An 18,652-nucleotide genomic window follows, 5' to 3' on the forward strand; every position below is an offset into this window, starting at 1 on the left:
CCTAACCCTAGAAAATTGCCGCCGTTCTGTCTCTTCTTTTCTCCGCAACCAGAACAAGATCGAGATGTCGTTTTTAAATACCTTTTCTCTTTATCATATAACGAGCGGGAATCAATACAAGAGCATGCGCTTTCGAGCATCGACGGTACAGATCTAAAGCGCGACAATTAAGGCAGCAAACCCAACTCGAAAAGAAGACGAGCGAGAGACCACTCTTTTCAAAATGAAGACCCTCGAATTCGAAAAGAAACTACGGAAACGCCACACCAAGCGGATCTGATGTTCGACAAACGTGTTGCTTACGTCAAAAACCATGCCGCTTGACTTCATTTTAGAAAAAATTAGAATAGACTGTTTACTTCATGTTTGTAGGGAACCTGGCGTACTCTATCTCACTAGGGATTAATGGAGCAGGTTTTCATGAACATCAACGTCCAATTCAAAAGAAGAGCCATATCTTCTACAGCTGAGCTCTCCTAATCGATCCTGGTCAAGTTGACAATCTTTCTCTCGATGCATCTGGTGCAAATAAATCAAGCATTATTCAAAATATCTCTAGATGGATGACGAGGTCAAACTTCCTTGCCATCATCCCTCTACTTTTAAACGCTTTGGCGAGGACATGGGTGGTTAAGAACAAAGCAGATCTTGGAAATTATTGAGCAGGACGTTGATGCATGTGACTTTGGAGATCTCAAGACATTTCATCCTCTTTCCCAGTGCTGTTTTCTTCTCCTCGTCTTGCACAACTCACTTTCAAGCATACGCACGCCTGTTGGTTCTGCCCTCACTTTCAAGCATACGGACGCCTGCTAATTTTGTCCAGGTAGCTCCAACCTTTTGCACCACCAAAGCGATGATAACAAGATTACAAGGGAGAGGCATTTTGAGAAATTTTCCAAAACGTTGGCAATACTAAAATTTTGTTTCGAACATGAGGAAATATTAGTTGAGAATGCTAAAATTTTGTTTCGAAGAAAAGGAAATATTAGTTGGGAATACAAAAATTTTGATGATAGTATCTTTTAGAAAAAGCAAGCAAAAGTTTGGGATTTCTATCCATATTCCTAGTTGAGAAGTCAATATTTGTTGGAAAGCGTCTATTTTCCAATTGAGAATCCTATTGGATTTTTTTTAAAACACAATTGCCGACGAAGAATTGAGGCATTAAGTATTAACTAATCAAACCTTCGTCGTTTATATATACGTAACGACGCAACCCAATTGGTTGCTCCGCTCTCTGCCACACCGGCCACCGTAAGAGTAATCCATCCTCCTCCATGGCAATGGCATCGTCCCCGTCTGGCCGTGTCGAAGACGACGAGGTCGTCTACCAAGCCTCGCCGTTCCTCACCATCTACAAGAGCGGCCGCGCCGACCGCCCCCTCGATGCCGTCATCGTCCCGGCGGATACTGCCGACTCAGCTGACACAGCCGGCGTCTCCTTCAAGGACCTCGTGATCTCGCCCGACACTGGCCACGTTTCGGCGCGCCTCTACCTTCCCAAACGCGTCGCCACGCAAGCTACAAAAGTTCCCCTCCTCTTCTACTTCCACGGCGGCGGCTTCTGCATCGGCAACCCTTTCATGCGCGGCTTCCACGACTACGTCGTCTCCCTCGTCGAGCAGGCCAACGTCGTCGCCGTCTCCGTCGACTACCGCCTCGCGCCGGAGCACCCAATCCCAGCCGCCTACGACGACGCGTGGACCGCCCTTCGGTGGGCGACCGCAGGCGCGGCAGCGGACCGTTGGCTGGCCGACCACGCCGACTTCAGCCGTGTCTTCCTCGCCGGCGAGAGCGCGGGGGCGAACATCGCCCACCACATGGCCATGCGAGCGGCGAAGGAGGCGCTGCTCCCCGGCGGCGTGGGACTCCGTGGGATCGTGCTCATCCACCCGTACTTGCTGGGCTCGAATCCTCTGCCTTCGGAGGAAATAAGCCCGGAGATGACCGCCGGGCTAAAGAAAATGTGGCAGATCGCGTACCCGGCCGCGGCGGGCGACGTGGACCACCCGTGGATAAATCCATTGGCGGCGGGGGCGCCGAGCTTGACCGAGCTGGGGAGCCGGCGTGTGCTGGTGTGCTTGGCGGAAGAAGACGTGATGAGGGACAGAGGGAGGGAGTACTTCCGGCGGCTGAGGGACAGCGGGTGGGAGGGAGAGTCCCAACTGTACGAGTCGCCGGCGAAAGGCCATGCGTTTCACTTGTTCGACCCCGACAGCGAGCAGCGCTTGGCTCTGGATGAAGCGACCTGCAACTTCCTCAATACATAGACTACTACTAATTCGAGAGAGTAGTGACTTTCACGGTTCAATTAGTGTATCTTCCAGCGTATTGGAAATTTGGAATGGTTTGTTAAAAATAAACGATATTCAGATATTTTGATCAACAATTATTAGAATACGAAGTGAACGTAACATAAATCACACATGAATCTTTTCAAGTAACAGTTAAGAGTGAAGAAATAGTGATCAAACAATGGCCAAAACTGAAATTAAAATTAAAGAAGATAGTTGCTTGGCACTCCAGTTTTCAAAAATTATAACACTAAGAGCATAATCACTATCTATCTCAAGTACTAACTATCTTGTAAAACAACAAATCGAAGTTTTAATCCGGTTTTCGTTTAATCACACAGTCTCACTCATAGTTCTCAATGCATATGATAGAATATGTTTCATGCAACAATGAATAAAGATGAAAGATAAACCACTTGAATGTTGTGTCCATTCTTAAGTAGAAATCTACATCGTCCATGTCTTGCCTGGAGTAATTGGTTGCAATTTTCTATTTCAGCAAAAGTTTCTTTCAACAAAAGAAACGAAGGAGTCAAATTACTTTGAAAATACAATCAACTTCATCTTTCAACTACAGGGAAAGAGTTGGAGTCAATAAACTCTCACCATCTAAATACCATTCATGCTCTTGATTTCAGAAACATAAACATTTTGTAGATGTTTTTGAAGACCATTAATTAGGCAAAGGAGTATGCTCCATACACAATATGAACAAAGTTATTCTTGATATTTAGGACTGTGATGCACTGAGTAGGAGACCAAAAAAAAAAAACATGCAAAAAGAGCAGAGAAAGAATCGACTAGTTCTTAAAATTTCAACAACAATGACTTGGCACAAAGTTGGTGGGATGGTCTAATAGTTATCATATATAGGGTATATCAACAGAAAACCTTATATGTGAACAATCAAATTCATTTAAATCAAGTAGACAAACAACAATAAAACCTTGTTTTGGTCATAGTGAACAAACGAGAATCGGAAGGATCAAATAACCTATCAAATGCTAGAGAGGGGATTGACAAACGAGAACCCTATATATATATATTGATTGTAGTAAGGTTCCCATTTAGTATCAAACCAACGGGACAAAGATACACTCAAACAAGCTGGGAAAATCATATATATTCTATGCTTCATAATTTCCATAAACAATGACATTTGAATGAAATTATAACTCTTGCATAGAGTTCAATGGAGAGGTAAGATTCATGTCTCTAACCTCAATTAGTTGAGACTTATATGGTTTGATGATCATGATGAATAAATTCATATGAAAATAGTATGTATTTCAGTTCTCTAAGTCATTATGATTTTTCATACGCTACAAAAGCATTAGATAACAACATGATAGGTGAAGACAATTCTGCCATAGATACAATTATTCTAGTTTACTGAATTGTGTTGAATGACAGAGGTCACATGGAAATGCATAGTTGGCACACTTTGGAGTACTTAATGCAAGACTTGAGAAAAGAGGCATGTAAAAGATGCAAATGTCTCAGGCTATCCACCATGATACCACTGTGCAACAGTTCAAGTTGGCATGTTATCTTTGGACTAGTGAAAGTATGCAAACAGATTGAGTTGAAATCTGAATCTATTGAAAGATCAAACTGAAAAACATTGAATGCTTAAATAGAAATGCATTTAAATTGTCACAAAAGGATTACAGTAACACATTTCTTCATTACTCACAAACTTTAAAAGAACATCTCAATACATGACACTTGTCTTTTCAATACATTCAATAAAGAATTCTTCCAAGTTTTGATAGCGTGATAATTTTCAACTATTTAATATTGATCCTGTTATAAATAAAGTAATAGATCTATTGTTTTCTTGAAATATCACAAGCTAAAACTAATCTATACATTCTTCAAGAATCTAGTGTTTACCCTATTGTACAAGAAAGAAGTCAAAATTGCCTTCCTAAATGGATTAAATCCTTCAGGTGCAATCAATAGTATACTATTACTCAAACACAACAATTCCCAACTACTAATTGGTATAGAAGAAAATTAAGCGGTGCAATCAATAGTAAACTATCACCTGAACCCTACAATTCCCAAGTACTGATCAGTATAGAAGAAAATTAAGAGGTTAAGATGACAACAAATTAACTTTCCATAAATTAACATATGAAGGCTCAATGACCCATCAGCATTCAACATCTAATTATTGTTAATAGAGTGATGAAAATAACAAGGACTAACGTGTGAGTTTGCTTCACCTTGTTTAGTGCCATACAAATCCTATGATTTCTTGGCTTTCTTGGTGGAAGGGAAAGCATCAGCAATCATGTCTAAAAGGCACTGCTGTGAGTCCCTTATCATATCAGCCTTTTTTCTTTCCATCTCCATCCAATCTCTTTCTAGCTCCCGCATCAATTTCATTCTTCGCTTCTCAATCCTCATCAAGCCATCACTGAACCCTCTCACAACAGCAGCCAACTGTGACATGATCTTTGCACCACTACCCACAGCCTCATCTTCTGATTCTTCATCATCGGATTCCTCAGCCTCCTCTTCTTCAACCTCAAAATTTCTCCTTTTCGGAGGAACATGATTCTTGGAAAACCTAGAAGGGCCCCAGTGGGGCTCCCGAAGGATCCCATTAATACTTCGAACGTGGCTTCCAATTCTCTCGTCTTCCTCCTCTTCCTCCTCGTCGTCATCGTCCTCGTCGGTGGAGGGTACATCGCGAGAACGTACCGTCGCCGGCGGGCGTACAGAAATGGGGAGGGGGCCGCGCTCCATTCGGTCCATGCGACTGAAGAAGGGCCAGGCGGAGGCGACGGGACGTTGCTGCTCCGCGCGGTACCGCTTGCGAAGCTTTTCGACCTTGTGGCGGCACTGGGTGCCGGTCTTCGAGGGCTCCGCCAGGCCGCATCTAGCGGCGACGGCGGCGGCGACTTCCTCCCACTGCTGGGCCCTGAGCTGGCCGCGCTTCAGGGCGTACCACCGCTCCTCGTAGGCGTCGATCAGGTGGGCAGTCTCGATGTCGGACCAGGGCTGGCCAGGGGCAGACTTCCGCGACGGAGGCAGCGGCGGGGGGCCGGCCCAGCGCTCCAGCGATCCACCGGCAGCGGCCATGGGATTTGGAAAATGCGAGATTGAAATTAGGGTTTGCGTCTCGAGAGAAAGGACGAACGGGGGAAGGGGGCGACGGGGGATGGGTGGTGGCGTGGCGTGGCGTGGTGGTGGTTGAGTGGTGGTGGCGGTGGTGGGGATAAGGATTGGGTGGGCCGGTGGTGGAGGCGGGTCCGATCCGACTCGATTAGGTAAGTTAGACCGAACCGGTCCGGTCGAGATGGAGGAGGGAGGGCGTGGGAAGGTGGCGGTGGCGGCGGCGGAGTCGGCGACATCGTGAAGAGGGAAGGGATGCTTTGGCGCTCGCACGTGACGTGGATTATTTGTCCGGGTTTGATTTCAAATTCTACATATATAATTCTTAAATTCTATAAAGTGAGGATTGGTATTTGAATATGAAATAAACAAATAAAGAATAAAGAAAATTGATAGAAAATCGAATTAATCATAAAAATTTATATATTAAAGAATGGTTCAGCTCTACTGCTAACTCCCTTCTTTTCCAGTGTCTACTATTCTATTCTGGAACTATTTGAGATATGGGAAAGTTTTAACGTCTTAGCACGATTAGTGTGTGAGGGATGATATCGAAGTTGTGTTCTTCACCTCTAATGTTTGGATCATGTCTTTAGACTTGATTAGTAGCCTTGCTCTGAGCTTGTTTGAGTTTATATTCCATGGTTTATCATGATCAGACTTTGATTCTGTTGAACGAATGAACTGGAAATTGAAGGTGAAAAAACACCAAAGAAATTTTAATGCAAGATTGGGGGGCCTTCACCACATATCACAAAAAGAAAAACTTAAAACGACTCCGCTGGGGATCGAACCCAGAATCTCTGGTTCCGTAGACCAGCGCCTTATCCATTGGGCCACGGAGTCTTGTCGTTTTAGCTGAATCCAAATTTATTTATCAAATTAATAAAAATATACTCTTATACCTATTTATGTACCTAAGTATATAAAAACTAAAAACGACTCCGCTGGGGATCGAACCCAGAATCTCTGGTTCCGTAGACCAGCGCCTTATCCATTGGGCCACGGAGTCCTGTCGTTTTGCTGTATCCAAATTTATTTATCAAATTAATAAAAATATACTCTTATACCTATTTATGTACCTAAGGATATACATTGTAATGATATTTTACTAATGCCAAAATATCTAAAACACTGTTAGGGAGATCTAGTGTTGGTTATATATAAAGGTAAAATTCAATAAATATTTGTTTGAGGAAGATACGCGTATGTAAAAATATAAAAAAAAATAAGATTGAATAAAAAAAAGGTTGAAAATGTGAATAAAGTTTTGCCCTCGTTTTTCCTTTCTGAATGATTCCGATTTTAGAATAAATAATGTGTTGAGGAGATAAATTGTAGCTTAGTCCAAAACTGAGTACATGATAGATGAGTATTTTTTGAAAAGTACCTTTCATTTCACTATTGCTTCACATGTATTTTTATAATTGTTTTTGCTAAAAATTAAAGACGCCCTAGATTCCTAGATTTATCCTTTCCTTTTAATATCGTAAATTAATTTTTAAATCATCTTGCATTATGGAAATTATAAAAATACGTTACATTTTTCTTTAAGCCTATAAAAACTATTAATTTCAATCTATTTTCTATTTGAACCTACAAAAATCATTAGAATCAAAGTCAACGGAAAGCATTGTTAATGCACATATAAACGATAAGTTAATATATTAAGGATCATGCTTTTTTTATTTGTTATGTTCATTAATCTACATAATGTCTAAATTAAAGTAATTTGTTATTATTCGCGATAGAAATCCCACTTAGGAATTAATTTTAGATAATAGACGTTTATATTTTGTTTAAATTTTTCACTGAACTAAATTAAAAAAAATCACTTCAAATGGAAGCTGGTCCGGTTTCGGATTGTGTTGTTTCAAACCAAATTATTTTGACTCATAACAAACCGATAGTGCCAGGCCCTGTTTGATGGTGTCATTAGCAAAGATGAGGATGAAACATTCCAAATAGACCCGACCACGGTTCAGAACCGACGGTTCGACGGTTTGGAACCGCCGGTTCGACGGTTCATGGCAGGTCGACCCTTAACCTTAACCGCCCAAGACGGTTACGGTTCACGGTTCGGAACCGCCGATTTACGGTTCGCGACGGTTCAAGATTATTATATTAAAAAATTTAAAATTTAAAATTTATATAAAAGAAATATTGAAAAAAGAGAGAAAAGTTGATATAGTTTAATGGTGAGTATTTCTTTCTCTGGTTCGATCCTCACTAACGGCATGTGTTGGGTTGCAAGGGTGCAAACATAGTCCCACATCTAAAGCACATGGAAAAGATCATGGGGTTAAAAGGATGGAAAGTATCTCCATTGGTATGAGGCCTTTTGGGTAGAACCCAAGAGCAAAACCATGAGGGCTTAGACCCAAAGTGGACAATATCATGTCATTGTGGAGATACAGACATCCTTTAGACCCTACAATTGGTATCAGAGCGAGGTCGCTCTTCACCGGACTAACCGCCGGATGAGCCATGATCCTGATCTAACCATGTGGGTTGAACCTTAAAAACAAAGGAAGTAGGGGCTCCCGTGTTTGAATCAAGAGGACCAGACACCGGGCAGGAAGTCCTAGTAGGTCGGGTAGACCGAGGGGCATGAAGTCCTGGTTGCGGCTGGGCAGGAAGTCCTAGTAGGTCGGGTAGACCGAGGGGCATGAAGTCCTGGTTGCGGCTGGGCAGGAAGTCCTAGTAGGTCAGGGTGGACCGAGGGGCAGGAAGTCCTGGTGGGTCGAAGATTCAGACATCAAACGGAGGCTTTCCGTTTGAGGAGGGGTCTGTGGTCCTTTGTTTGAGGGGGGGATTGTTGGGTTGCAAGGGTGCAAACATAGTCCCACATCTAAAGCACATGGAAAAGATCATGGGGTTAAAAGGATGGAAAGTATCTCCATTGGTATGAGGCCTTTTGGGTAGAGCCCAAGAGCAAAACCATGAGGGCTTAGACCCAAAGTGGACAATATCATGTCATTGTGGAGATACAGACATCCTTTAGACCCTACAGCATGTAGATATAATTTTGAAATAAATATATAAATAAATTTATTGAATAAGTTTAATAAAAATGTTGTAGTATAGTGGTCTCTGTATCCATTTCTCATGCGAAACTCTCGGGTTTGATCCCACCAATCGCGTATTATAATATATTTGAAATAATTATATTATATATAATATCGTATTGAAATTATGTATAAAAGTTATTGGGGTACAGTAATGAGTGTCTACGTCTTTGATCGGTGAGAATTGCGTGTTCGTTCTCCATCAACGGGGTCTTAAAATTGACTTGAATTAAATAAATATAAATATAGTATATATATAATTTTATTAATTTTATAAACAAAAGTTATTGTAGAACAGTGGTGAGTTTATGCGTTTGTGTCCTGGGATGTCCTAGTTCAATCCCTAACAATGATATATTTAATTATAATTTAATTAAATAAAAATAAATATATTTTATTCCAAATACATGGGGAAGAACAAAAGTAAAGGATGATCCTTCGATAAAAAGATTCATTCTCTTCATAAAAAAGAGGAGGTAGAACCAATAAAGATTTCTTTTTCGATTCATCTCTGGAGTTGAATACCTGATTCAAGAATTTTTTTTGATCCAACCCGTAGGAATCAATAGAAAAGGCAAATCTCCTATGATACACCAGATCCGGCTCGGTTATTGATAGAGTGAATAGATCTGTCATTTCTTGAAATCTCTCTTCTGATTCAAAATCGTGGTGTAACGTGTATCCCCTTTTGTTCCGGTCATGGAATAGATGAAATAAATCAAAAAATGAATTTTTGTTCAAGAATGAAATAGGATGAATTAAGACGGTATTTTGTAAATACGTAATTATCTTGAATATATCAACCATTTCCTTATTTTCCGCTCGCCTGGAAGGGACAAAAGAAACATCTTGTTTTTTCTTCAACTTTGAACATTTCAATAAAAGGTGAAATTCGTCACTCTAGTAATCTCACACAGTCAGTCCCATAATTACATGTAAAAAAGTAAATTAAAAAATTATAGTTGACCATTATAAACTTCGATCATACTAACATCAGAGTGTTGCATGCAGCAATAGTAATTCATGTTTCACAAGAATTAGTACTTAGTTTACAGTCATCCATCAGCTTTGAGCCAGAAACTCGTCCCAAGCTCATCCAGAAATAATCTTAATCCAACAGGTAGAAACCTAAGAGACAGCCATCAGTCGCCTCCAGTGTTTGACATCCCCGTTATCGCGAAGGAATTAAGGATGGAACACTAACCAAGCAAAGTAATGCCGACACTGGATGATAACCCTGAAAACCCAGTTGTGGCGAATCGATGCTTCAAGCATAAGCATTGAAATTAAACACAGTTTCATGGAAGAGGGACAATAGGAAAGGATTAGGGAATGCCAAAGCACCTATGTATCGCTCCCTAAGCCAAGAATGGACTGGGCAAGATGGGTCAGATATGGTTCTGCTTGAGAGCTGCTGCTGAGGATGGGGGCTAGACTCTGCAGCTCTTCGTTGAACTCCTTTTCAAATTTCCTGTGAAAAAACGACCCAAATTACAGGTGAAATCACGTATCAAAGTAATCCAATGCCTGAGTTGCATACATGATTGAATCGCTTATCAAATTATTTTCAGCTGCAGATTTTAATTGCTTATTCTGATATCTCAATCTTCGGTGTTTAGATCTTCCTGGTCCAATTGAAGTTGTTGCAACATCTGCAGCGGCTTCTATAGAGTAGATTGATGGTACTAGCAGCTGGATAGCAGCGGCATACTGAAGGCATATTGATTTTAACTTCTCAATTTTCTGCAGGTAAAAAATATTGATATTAGTCACCTTCACTAGCTAAGTTTCAGGAACATCTGCTTTGTCATTCGAAGGAAACAATTTTTAACATCATAAACAGATAAAACAACCTCTGCTGAAAGACCAGTAAATCAAAGATGCTTGGTGCATTCTACTGACCTTATCCATTAAATTCTATACGCTAGAAATAGGGTTACCTTAAAAACCTTAGGTAGAAGCAGCAAACATTCTTTCAGACACTTCCTGAGAAAATAGTCATGGAACTGAATTACCTGCATACATCAATCGATTGTAAGGACATGCTAGTAAGCTTGCTAACATGTCATCACTCGAGTACTTTGGGAGTTAGAATTCATAAAACCTCATCCACACTCTTTGCAGTTTGCAGCCTATCATGCATCGAATGCCAGTTTGGTTCGAGGACCTGGGAAGAATATACCATTAGGAGTTGAGTTTCAATTAGAGTCAGAAGGTATACACATTGAATTATATTCCAGATCAATTATATATTCCATTTTTTTTGATAGCCCAGGTATCCACGCTTTACAACATCCATAACCCACATGTCCTAATTTTTTAACACGGTGGTGAATTCCTTGCTGGTGCTAAGTTTCGAATCTTGGGTGTGTGGGTGATCTGTTGAGGCCTTGCCGTCGTGTCGTGCCCAAGGGGGTGTACATATTCCGTTATTGATTGCTATGTAAGACTATAGACTAGAATATAGATCAAACAAATGAAGAAATCACCTCAAAAGTTAGATAATGCAAAAGGCTATCGATGAATTTAAGCATGCTTCGGCAAAGAATCGAAGATCTGAGAATGGGCTTTCCAAGAATGTTAATGGCGCGAAATCCCTGAATGATTATAACAAGTTATTGAATACAGCTGGGTGAAAATCTATCTGAAGAACTATCGACTTCCATACCTGATGTACTTGCCATGCCATGCAAAGCTGGCGATTTACATGTTTGCAGTGGAATAGGAGACGGAATATCAACTGGTATTTTGTTAAAGCCTTTCTGGGAATAATCAATGATAAGGGCCATGGAACCTGAAACAGTCAAAGCAACATTTCCAATAGTGTTCTTAAATATAAGAGAACATGAAGAGAACTGAATGAGACCTTGTATCCAAGGCAGAACGTCTCCACACCAGTAATATTTAACAGCTCAGATTGTATATCGGTATCCAAAGAAGATTTATTATCCTCCATAGATTCAGTGGAATCCAAATCTGTAAGTGTATTTAGTCTTTTGAGTAATGGAACTCTTTCCTGCTTAGCAAAGGATATGGGTTTATAAACAAAACTTCATCAGGTTCAGCAAGTACATGCCATAACATGAACTCTAGCAATTACCACGCAACATGTCAACTCTTCATGACAAGGATCTGAAGCAGCAGCAGTTGATCGCAAAGCAAGATCGAGAAGTGACTGTTGAATCAATGGCAAAAACGTTACTCTGATGTGGAGTTTCACTACCATGTAAGATTCTAGGTGACAAATAAAAGCAAGAAAGATACCTGTAACTTCTCAACAGAAATTTCATCAGGTCTTTTAGCAAGTTCATCACGAGAAATATCCATAAAATGAACCAAATAATCACCCTACAGTACATAGCCACTTTCGTAAATATACCAAAGCAGTCACTAATTAAGGAAAGGGCACATACATTGAAACAAGAATATGAGGCATGTAGTTTCATCATTGCACAAAAGCAGTAAGATTACCTTTCCTGAAAAATTCTCTCGAATGCACTACAGAATACAATACTCCCAACCTCCTAAAATATCTAAAATGAAACCCCAAAATAACTACCCCACCAAACTCAATCATAACTTCAGCATCTACCAACACACTGCTTAATTCAAGATCTTCCAAAGAGCCAATGCATGCCTATCCTATAAATTTATGCAACTAGAATGCAAGTATTTTAGTTCTCATATCATGTATGTCCTACACAAGTTAATGATATCAGTGACATCTTCATACAGACTTGCGCCTCAAATCCGAACACATTGTTCCAACAAAATCAGAACAAAGTTTATACTGGCTAATAAAGTATAAAACTATACATTAAATAAGAATAGTGGATAAAATCAGTTAACTAAAATAATATTGCCTTTTCAATAAATACATGCATCTGGATTAACATACCACAAGTACAACCTATAGAGCTTCAAATAGGAAGTAAAAAAGAGCCAATATTTGTGCAGCGAGACTGTTACTGTTATCATACTTTATCAATATTAAATAAAGTTCAAAACAGTATGTCTATAAGCACCTACATTCAACCTAGCAATATTAAAATATTCACAAATAGATATTGGTTACTCTAGAACACCATCTATCTGAGAATACAACATTACATGGTGTCATTATTTGTCAAAGTAATCATTCAAAATTTAACTTGTCAATGTCACAGATGCAATTCAGTGAAGCACCTGCATCAAACAAATCATCAATGTCTAAAAAATGACTGAAACGCAACATGGCAGATGAGCAAAATTCGTTTTATGAATAAAGCACATTAATAACTTAAAGCTCTAAAAAATTGGAAGTTGATAAGAACATGACCACCCAATAAACCTTACTAGATATGTAGTAATACTATTAAGTTACCTGATCAAGAAGAAGGTAACGCTTCAAAGCCCGCAGTTTTCCCACAAGGTCATACTGCAGAAAGAAAGGATATACTTTAGAAATGAAGAAAGGAAAAATATATATATATACAGCCAATAAAAGATAGTATAATTACAGTTTACCTTATGTCTGATGAGATTCAAGAGCTCACTACTGGCAAAGTCATAAGCAGTTTTAATGCATTCAAGATAATGATGGTTTGACTCAAAGCTCATTAACTTTGAATTGTCTGATAATGGTACCTGACACACAAAAACTAATCATGTTAGAGGAATTTTACAATTGAAAAATGAAACATGATTCAAAGTGTTTATTCACTTTAACATGATAAATGCAAAGAGTAGCACGTGAATGGAATCTACCTGAACATTATGTCCACACTCCCTCATAACATTCAAATATTTTCCTGTTGTCAAGATTATCCCAGCAACACTGACAAGGAAACTAGGAATACCATCTTTAAGGCTATAACGTTGCACCCAATACTTAGCATCATAGTCCTGAGTGAGACTCTCCTAAATAAAATAAGATCCTTTAGAGCAGCACAACGAGAGAAAACATGAAAAATTGTTCTTATATATTGTACCTTCTGCAGCAATTTGTTTTCAGCAATAAAGAATTCACCATAAGGGTCATCAATAACACCCTCATATACCCACCTGGAATTATTTTTGACAATGGTTATAAGAAGACAAATTTTCAGCAGAAAATATCAATTATCTTCATCTAATCATGAACACATAAAACAGTTCGCTGAAAGATTAATCACGATTAAATTAAAATGAAAAGCTATGAGAAATACCTTTCTAAGATTGCTAGGTATGCAGAGCTTGCCCTTTGGGTCATCTTCTCAAGCAATGACCGGACTGCATTATCACCTGCCATGGCTTTGGCCTACAAAGTATTTAAAACACAAGCAGTAGTGCAATTGAAGCAGAACCAAGCTACACTCATTCGAAAGGGAAGCTTATGCAACTATTTGACTCTTATTGTGAGAATCCATATCAGAAAAGCATCACAAATTTCATCATCCAAACCAAATGAAAATAAAAGTGATTAAAATGCTCTCTAAAAACCTTACACAGATATAAACAAATAAGATGTGCAAGTAGTATGAAACGAGACACAAATGTAGTTAATTCTTAACAAATTGCCCATAAACAAAGAACCTTACATGTTAAAAAACAGAACAAAAAACAAGGAGTTCCACCTATTGAGTTCAACAACATTGATCCTATATGGGTAATAATACCTTGCATTTTGATAGACAGACGAGAATGACTGAAGGTCTTAACTACCAGTCATAAGAGTTTGTTGGAAATAAGTGCACTATGTTAATTCAACCACCCACTCACAACTCTCAATCAAAAATGTATTATGAATTGTCATCAAATAATGTACCAGTACTTTTTTGGACATTTTACGGTTAAAAGAAAGATATCCACATATATTTCAGTCTGATACTAGTCTTCTACTAGACCAACAAAAGCATGCACAGAAAGACATAATTGCATAATTACCACCAAAGGGTTTGTGCATATTTGCATACAATAAAAGTTGGAAGAAAAAGAAGTTTATTATATTATTTCACCTGGCTTTGCAAGAGGTTAAGAGTTGTAGCACCACAAAAATTGTTGGATGAAGCCTTCTCAACCACAATTGACAAGGCATTAAATGATCCCATCATTGGCTGGAGAGTAGAGCACATCAAAACCATACAGTTATTATTGCTTGTCTAAGATGTTGGGGAGTGAAGAAATGCTGGAACAATGAGAACCTGACAAAAGAACCATAATGCTTGAACAGAGAGTCTACCAAGGCGAAATTGATGTTCAAGCTGTGCAACCATTGCTTGGTAATCCTAATATAGTAGCAAGAGAAAGAAGCGAAGATAGATGTCAAATAGACAAACCAAAGATCATCAAGTGCCAATAGAACACATGCAAAATAGATCTTCATCCTATCCAATAATAATTCTGATGAGGATCAAGATCACTGCTAAACAGTCCTTTCTTAATCAGAACTTTCAAGAACTAGAAATTTTATTAAGCTGTTTTGTACATTTAAACTCACATTATAATATACAGTGAAAAGATAGCTGTGTATGTCATTGTCTTGAAGTACCATAGTTCTGCAGGCAATATCCTATTGTTGTCTGAATATAAAACTAATTCAGGGGCATGAAATCTATTTTACAGTTTCTACAATAGGTTTCTTACACTTCCCACAACTTCTTGTGGGCTACCACTAATCCTACTTGACTAACCCCATAGATCATGTTCATGTTTAATTGGGATCTCTTGAAATCTTAAATATTTTTTACTGATGTTATCTTCCATAATCAGAAGACCCTCTATTTCTCATGGATATCACCCTTCATTGATCTCTCTTTGATAACTTTGTAATGTAAAATAACAACTTCAGATTATTTACTCCCAGAATACTCAGTATTCTGATCATCATCAAAGAAAAAAAAATCCTATAATGTATTTACGTGCATAGTTTTAGATCCACTGCCATTGTTACAAAAGTAGCACTAACAGACAAATTTGTTGCCACTTACTGAAAGCTGTTTTGAAGTTTCACTCAGAAACAAGCATACCAACAGTGTCGTTGAACCTATACGACCAATCCTTGAATGTTTAAATTTTCTGAGAGAAAATTTGCAATGTTAAGGGATATGCATATGCATGCACCTACAGATACATAGCATTTGCATATATCTTGGAACCATTAGCTCCTCCAATGTACAGAAACTGCTTTACTGTCAAATAAAACAATATCAAATTCCTTACACAAGCTAGACACTCAGAAGAAACAGGCAAACTACTAGTATAACAGATATTTAAAAATGAAAATAAAAAATTTCACCTTAAAGATTAAAAGAGCATGCAGTTAATTTTCCATGGAGCAGAATGTTTCAAGTTTTAATAAGAAAAAAGGATACAACTAATGGCATCAAAATAAGAGTTCCAGAGCACTAAAAGAGGATTAGGAAGTAAGTTTGAATGTATGTGGAAAAAAGAAAGAAAATTTTAAAAGAGAACAATAATATTATTATACCAGAAGGAAGGCTCTTAATGCAGCAGCAAATGCATGGTTAACCAATCCAGATTTGAAATGAGATTTGGCCTCAACAAAGTAATTGATCAACACATAATTCTGACACAGAGGGAAAATCCTCTGTGTCAACTCCTGCACCCACACATGCCAATCAGTGCCATGAGATGAGAGTCTATTGAACAGCTAAAGCACAATATAGTTGGGGATCCAACCTGCAGGGCAAGGTCCATGGAAGGGTCAATTTGGCAGATGACATGGTCTGCCCTTCCTCTCACTCTTTTAATTGAAATGTAGCGCCCATCAATACCAACCAGAGCTGACAGCAGGTCGTCAATTACCAAAAGCTCCTACATTTTCATAAAAGTTCCAAGTTTTGTCATTTATCCCAGAGAAAAAATATTTAATTTTCTTGAAATTGAACAACTAAAAACTACAATAAAGAATAATGACACATACCTGGACTGAGACTGGGTAGGATCCAATAACATTTTCTGAACCACGACTACACACAGATATCAAAATTATGAATTTTAGTACATATTACACGATTTTAAACTCGACTATGGCAAAAAACATAACTTTTTAGACAAAGTGCCTAACTAATACTAAGGGAAAGGCCGATCAGTTTGTTATACCTGAATGAATCCATTGATGACTTCACCCCCACAGTCTGCATTGAGCCTCTAGTCTCCTGAAACTATTGGAAAATTACGAAGACATCACATCCCTCCCAAGTCAATTCACCAAATGGTAGTCATTGTTCGATGCAAGATCCAAAATAATGACAAATTAAAAAAAAAAACTAAACTCAGCATACTTCCAACCTAGAATTAAGGTGCCGAGCCGTGCCGGTCGGCACCGGCGGAATTTACAGTTCCGCCGGTCGACAGGCGCCGAAAAACTTTGGCGCCGACAACAAAGCAGCAGTTCTCGCAGGAAATAGAGAGGGAGAGAAAGTACCGTCGGAGCAGCGGCAGCAGACGCAGTGGAGGCGGCGGGTGAGGCAGCGGGCGGAGGGCCGAGATGGATCAGAAAGAGGGGGATCGGTGGGAGAGGGGAGAGATGGAAAGCAGGGCCCGCGGCAGCAGGCGGCGGTCTGGATCGGGAGAGGGATAGCGGGGCGGGGAGAAGTTTGAGATGCGCTGTGAGAAAGAGAGAGAAGAATTCTAACCTTCTAAAAATGCATGTTAAGAAATATTGAAATGAAAGGTGTTTTTTAGAAAATGCTCATCTATTATGTGCTCAGTTTGGACTTAGCAACAATTTGCTTCATAAATGCTCAACAAATTATTCATCCAAAAATCGTAATCATTCGGTTAGGGTATGAGAGCGAGCGAGCGAGCAAAGTAGAGCGGCGATGGCGAGCACGACAATCTCGAGTGCGTCGCTTCCGTTGGGTGCGTGCATCAAGTGCCTACTGTCGGTTTCAGCCGTCGCCTCGGCGCTCTGCATCTCCGGCCCTGCTTTCTACTGGCGATTCAAGTAAAGCTTCGCCACCGCCAATACTCTTTCCACTTCCTCCGCCACCGCATCCGGCTGTGCACCTTGCTTCTGCGACTGCCGTCTCCCCTATCCGTTGGTGCAACTGCTCCTGGTCATATTGCTTTCTTTCTCATACTCTCATTCATTATTCTTGTTGCTTGTCTTGGGGTTAAGTTACTGCTGGATAGTTTGAGTGATGAATCTAGTGTGTAAAATGGGATCTTTGTATCGGAACTCTCCGTTTCTTTGATTGCGGATGAACTACATTTGCTTATTTCTGGCAAATGAATGTTGGAATCGCAGCTTTAGGAGGAAAAGACCATATATGGTTTTAGGGAAACTTTCCAATGCCATTTCTAGAATCTTGATGAGTCATATCAAAGAACATTTTTTATTGCTACTTGATACCATGACTTGCAAATCTGTTCACTTGGTAATTCGCAGATCCAGTCGTTCATCATAGCATGCCCGAAACCCTAAAAAATAATTATCTATCTATCTATATGACACTTAAAACGCTCTTATTTGACGACCACTCACGTGAACGGCACGAGGCAGACGTACTTTTGACGTCGACCGTCCGCATGGTGCGCCAGGTTGGTGGTAAGTGCGGTCATGCCTCTCCTCATCTGTTCGACAGCAGAAAAAGAAGACTAAATATAATATTCAATATCAGAAGAGAGAGAGAGAGAGAGAGAGCGAAAAAAACATTAAATTTTGTAGTTCGACTCGCCTCGTTGAAAATGTTTTATTCAAGTTATTTTTCTATATTGACACTTAAAACGCTCTTATTTGACGACCACTCACGTGAACGGCACGAGGCAGACGTACTTTTGACGTCGACCGTCCGCATGGTGCGCCAGGTTGGTGGTAAGTGCGGTCATGCCTCTCCTCATCTGTTCGACAGCAGAAAAAGAAGACTAAATATAATATTCAATATCAGAAGAGAGAGAGAGAGAGAGAGCGAAAAAAACATTAAATTTTGTAGTTCGACTCGCCTCGTTGAAAATGTTTTATTCAAGTTATTTTTTTTGCTAAAAATTCACCAAGTACAAGAGACTGATAACGCTCTTATTTGACGACCACTCACGTGAACGGCACGAGGCAGACGTACTTTTGACGTCGACCGTCCGCATGGTGCGCCAGGTTGGTGGTAAGTGCGGTCATGCCTCTCCTCTCTCCTCCTCTCCTCCTCCTCCTCCTCCGCCTTCATCAGCTCCCTCCCTTCTCTG

General features: G+C 39.7%; 3 protein-coding genes and 2 non-coding genes across 8 annotated transcripts; 1 reads left to right on the forward strand and 4 right to left on the reverse strand.

Annotated features, from left to right (window-relative positions):
* The first annotated feature begins 1,247 nt into the window (after positions 1-1,247).
* Positions 1,248-2,379, forward strand: LOC141844981 (putative carboxylesterase 12). The gene has a single exon (XM_074732976.1). It carries the CDS (start codon positions 1,281-1,283, stop codon positions 2,271-2,273), a length of 993 nt encoding a protein of 330 aa, XP_074589077.1. The 5' UTR covers positions 1,248-1,280; the 3' UTR covers positions 2,274-2,379.
* Positions 2,380-4,382: 2,003 nt separating this feature from the next.
* Positions 4,383-5,484, reverse strand: LOC141847326 (uncharacterized). The gene has a single exon (XM_074735345.1). It carries the CDS (start codon positions 5,388-5,390, stop codon positions 4,551-4,553), a length of 840 nt encoding a protein of 279 aa, XP_074591446.1. The 5' UTR covers positions 5,391-5,484; the 3' UTR covers positions 4,383-4,550.
* Positions 5,485-6,196: 712 nt separating this feature from the next.
* Positions 6,197-6,269, reverse strand: TRNAR-ACG (transfer RNA arginine (anticodon ACG)). The gene has a single exon. It is a non-coding gene; the product is annotated as a tRNA-Arg (tRNA).
* Positions 6,270-6,362: 93 nt separating this feature from the next.
* On the reverse strand, positions 6,363-6,435 carry TRNAR-ACG (transfer RNA arginine (anticodon ACG)). Its single transcript has one exon. It is a non-coding gene; the product is annotated as a tRNA-Arg (tRNA).
* Positions 6,436-9,435: 3,000 nt separating this feature from the next.
* LOC141835579 (gamma-tubulin complex component 2) lies at positions 9,436-16,981 on the reverse strand. 4 transcript variants are annotated; one of them, XM_074722984.1, is made up of 22 exons: positions 16,899-16,981; positions 16,574-16,635; positions 16,395-16,440; positions 16,151-16,285; positions 15,939-16,070; positions 14,653-14,736; positions 14,467-14,565; positions 13,678-13,769; positions 13,462-13,534; positions 13,238-13,390; positions 12,998-13,117; positions 12,855-12,908; positions 11,756-11,839; positions 11,592-11,666; positions 11,358-11,510; positions 11,160-11,285; positions 10,981-11,088; positions 10,596-10,658; positions 10,432-10,506; positions 10,032-10,234; positions 9,836-9,962; positions 9,436-9,728 (listed from the first exon to the last, which is right to left on the reverse strand). In XM_074722984.1, the coding sequence occupies exons 2-21, from the start codon at positions 16,612-16,614 to the stop codon at positions 9,836-9,838; spliced, it is 2,043 nt and encodes a 680-aa protein (XP_074579085.1). In that variant the 5' UTR covers positions 16,615-16,635; positions 16,899-16,981; the 3' UTR covers positions 9,436-9,728. The 4 variants fall into 4 exon arrangements, with proteins under 4 accessions (XP_074579085.1, XP_074579078.1, XP_074579090.1 ...); XM_074722977.1 differs by having other exon boundaries at positions 9,436-9,756; XM_074722989.1 differs by having other exon boundaries at positions 9,436-9,962; positions 11,358-11,507.
* Positions 16,982-18,652: the final 1,671 nt, after the last annotated feature.

Source organism: Curcuma longa, chromosome 1, assembly GCF_044706935.1.
Source record: "Curcuma longa cultivar G26 ecotype Majalengka, Jawa Barat chromosome 1, ITB_CL_G26_1.1, whole genome shotgun sequence".
In the NCBI taxonomy this organism is placed as follows: domain Eukaryota; kingdom Viridiplantae; phylum Streptophyta; class Magnoliopsida; order Zingiberales; family Zingiberaceae; genus Curcuma; species Curcuma longa.